General features: G+C 41.0%; 1 protein-coding gene across 1 annotated transcript in view; it reads left to right on the plus strand.

Moving 5' to 3' along the window:
• Positions 1 to 6: 6 nt before the first annotated feature.
• Positions 7 to 4033, plus strand: part of LOC128250586 (voltage-dependent calcium channel gamma-5 subunit-like) — a gene marked incomplete at its 3' end in the record, with an annotated part of 315291 nt that continues 311264 nt past the window's right edge. The window contains 2 exon segments of the mRNA XM_052975887.1: positions 7 to 388; positions 2212 to 2463. Of these exon segments, the coding sequence (XP_052831847.1) occupies positions 2265 to 2463 (199 nt within the window).

A 4033-nucleotide genomic window follows, 5' to 3' on the forward strand; every position in this document is an offset into this window, starting at 1 on the left:
ATCATCATCGCCATCATCTCCATCATCATCGTCATCATCATCGCAACACCGACATACGGACAGACGTACAGACAGAAGACAGGCAGGCGGGCAGACAGACGGACGGACGGACGGACGGACGGGCGGACAGGCAGACAGGCAGACAGCACACACATCTCTCGATACACACAACTGCATCACATCTTAAAAACACACACACACACACACAGACACACTCACACACACATGTATCTACCATGTATATACACACACGCACGTTCTACAACATTTTACACACACACTGACTACTACCACCACCACCACTACCACTATTACTACTACTACTAACCGTAATACCAGCACCGAAACTACAACAATACGCCACATCGTATCACACGGAAATACCACTGTGAGTACAATCGCTCAAGCTCCTTGTTTGTCTCTCTCTCTCTTTCTCTCTCCCCCCCCTCTCTCTCTCTCTCTCTCTCTCTTTTCCTCTGTGTCTCTTTCTTTTTCTTCACTACTGTCTGACAAAAATATCCTTACTGCTACTACAGCACAAATTTCTACTACTACTACTACTACTATTACTACTACTACTACTGCTACTACTACTACTACTACCATAATAAAAAAAAAATTACTACAACATCAACATACCAACGTTAACACTGGCAACTATAGCCAATACTGTAGCGAGTGTCACATAAGCTAATTTCTTCTTCCTCGTCATCATCATCATCATCATCATCATCATCATCACCGTTATCAACATCATCATCAGCACAACCATCGCTTCCTTTTCTTTTTCTTCTTTTTTTTTCTTTCGTTATTCCTTGTTAAACCGTTCCGTTCGGTACCACTAAACTACCGTAACAACACTACAACGCTAACAAAAAAAAAAAATAATAATAATAAATAAATAAATAAATAAAAACACAAAAACAAAGTGTTACCCGCGTTCTCTAACTACCACTAGGAACTGCCACACGTACAACTGTTCTATATGACCACCACACCGACTGCTAACGCCGACACTGTAACAACACACCGACGTTATCGTAGTCACTTTGACCGCTGCCTTCGCCACTCGTTACCGAAACCACTAACACACGGCGACAACAGCCACCACTATTACTACTACTACTACTACTACTACCACCATCATCATCATCATTGTCCTCATTGTCGCCATCATCACCACCATCACCATCATCATCATCGTCGTCGTCGTCGTCGTCGACGGCGGCGATACCACCCCCATTAAAGCCAAAACAACAGCCGCCGCCGCCACCACCACCAACAGCAGTAAAGAGTACCACCTATTTTTTCCTCATTTTTCACCGCCTCAAAGCAATAAGCGCAACCGAAACCTAAACCAAACCATTAACACGAGAACCATTACCACCACCACCACCACCACCACAACCACTGCTACTACTACTACTGCTACTACCACTACTACTACTACTATTGCCGCTATAACGCCGCCTTTGCCGACAACGTCACCTTTTTACCACCGATAACGAAACTAAAAGAAAAAACAAAACAGGGGGGGAAATACAACAATAATATCAATGATTATTTAACCCTTTCATGCCCACCACCTCGACCATAGCCTCAACCACAACTAGTTATATATATGATCGCAACCACTGCATGCTACATGGCACACACAACACACTACAATAGCTGTATCGTATTTGACACGATTACCATTGCTACAAAATAACAGTGTTTTTCTATTCACTACAACACAAAACGAAACGCAACCACAAGCTACTGCCGCCACAACAACCATACTCACGACTACGGCAGTACATGCTACAGTGCCGACATCACACCGACCAGACCACCCTTGCTACCGCCACAACTATACAACCACCACTATCATCACCACCACCACCACAACTACAATCATAATCGCTACCACGATCATCGTCGTCATCATCATCATCATCAATTCATCAACATCATCATCATCATCATCATCATTGTCACCGTCGCCAACACCAACACCTTCGCCGCCGCCATCAATACCATCACCACCACCACCACCACCACCACCACTACTACTACCATCACTATCACCATCACCACCATCATCGTTATCATCGGCATCAGCAATCATTGACACCAGCATCATCATCATCCTCCTCCTCATCACCGCCATTTCATTTTCCTACCGCCATCATCATTGGAGTAGACATATACGTTTGTATTCCTCTACAGAAGACGACGTAGACGAGCCGAGCAGGGGTGACTTATGGACGCTCACCATTACGATGGACGCTTGTGGCAAGAAAAGATTGTTAATGGTTATGACAAGTGGATGTGCAGGGGCTGCTTTCGGCTTGCTCTGTATAGCCGTTGCCACAGATTACTGGCTGTTCACATCGGAACGGATACAGGATGCTTCTTACAACACTTCAGCTATCTATAAAAGGACCTACTCCGGATTATGGAGAAAATGCGAGCGAACGGGTGAGTCCACCAAAAACACCTTCATTTCTTTCTGGTTTTCTCTTTTGTTTTGTTTTTGTTTCTCTGTTTGTTTGTTTGTTGGTTTGATTTTTTTTTTTGTCCTTTTTGGTCATCCACTTTTTAAAATTTCTTTTCCTGGTTCATCATCATCATCATTATTATTATCATTATTATCATTATTATTAATGTTATTGTCATTATTATTATTATTATTATTATGTTGATCTCTATGATATAATGTAATACAAATTAACAAGTATATAAAGAATATAACAGATACATGCAAGTATATAAATATACATGCCTATATATATAGGCATATATATATATATATATATATACACATACATCTGTATATATTACACATGTATAGATTAACACTTAGAAACATACATGCGATTATATGAATATAAAGATATACATACATATATATACAGTATATATATTATATAATATATATATATATATATATATATATACCAATAGACACCTATATATTATGTATATTATATATAGATATATATATATACATACATAAAAACAAGTATGTATATATATATGTATACATATATATATATATACATGTATATATACACACATACTTTTTATCTTTTTATACACTCTGTCTGTCTGTCAGTCTCTGTCTCTCCTCCCTCTCTTGTCCCCTCTCTCTCCTTCTCTCTCCCCCTCTCTCACTGTCTTACTTGTTCTTCGTCTCACTCCTCCCCTTCTCTTTCCCCCCTCTCTCTGTCTCTCTCTCTCTCTCACACACAAACTATGTTATGTCTATGTCACCATCTGTTACTCACACTGTTGCTCTCTCTCTCTCTCTCTGTATCTTTCTCCCTCTTACTTTTACTCATTCTCCTCTTAGCCATTCACATACAACAACCACCGTTCATTTCTCTGCCTTTCTATTTTAAATTCAACCATCTCCCTCCCACTCTCTCTCTCCTTCCCTCACTCTCTCTATCTATCTATCTACCTATCTCTATCCCTCACTCTCACTTCTCTCCTTCAAATCCCCTCCTACACCTCTATATATATGCGTATCTTTCCCTTATGCTTTCTCATTCTCTCTCATTCTCCTCCCCTCCCCCATACACTCACTCCTACCACCTCTTTTATCTTACACTTTCTCTCCGCAACTCACACTCACTCTCACCACTACTCCTTCTCACAATCTCCTCACTCAATCGGTCTCCGTTTGACTCTGCTACACATGCTTTCCTGCTCACGCAATCCTCCACTCATTCTTATACACCTATCTATCTATTTATCTATCGACATTTCGACATATCGCTCAATTCATGTTATCAGTCCGACTGTCTGTCTGTCTGTCAGTGTGTCTGCCTGTCCGTCTACCTATCTGTCCATCTACCTATCTATCAATCCATCCGTAAATCCATTTCACTCCCACCCCCAACCATGTTTCTATACCTGTCTCACGAACTCTCCCACCCGAAATATGCTACCCAGGCACCCTCACGCAAACACACACACACACACACACACACACACACATATATATATATATATATATAAATACGTACACACACACACACACACA

Source organism: Octopus bimaculoides, chromosome 23 (assembly GCF_001194135.2).
Source record: "Octopus bimaculoides isolate UCB-OBI-ISO-001 chromosome 23, ASM119413v2, whole genome shotgun sequence".
NCBI lineage: Eukaryota > Metazoa > Mollusca > Cephalopoda > Octopoda > Octopodidae > Octopus > Octopus bimaculoides.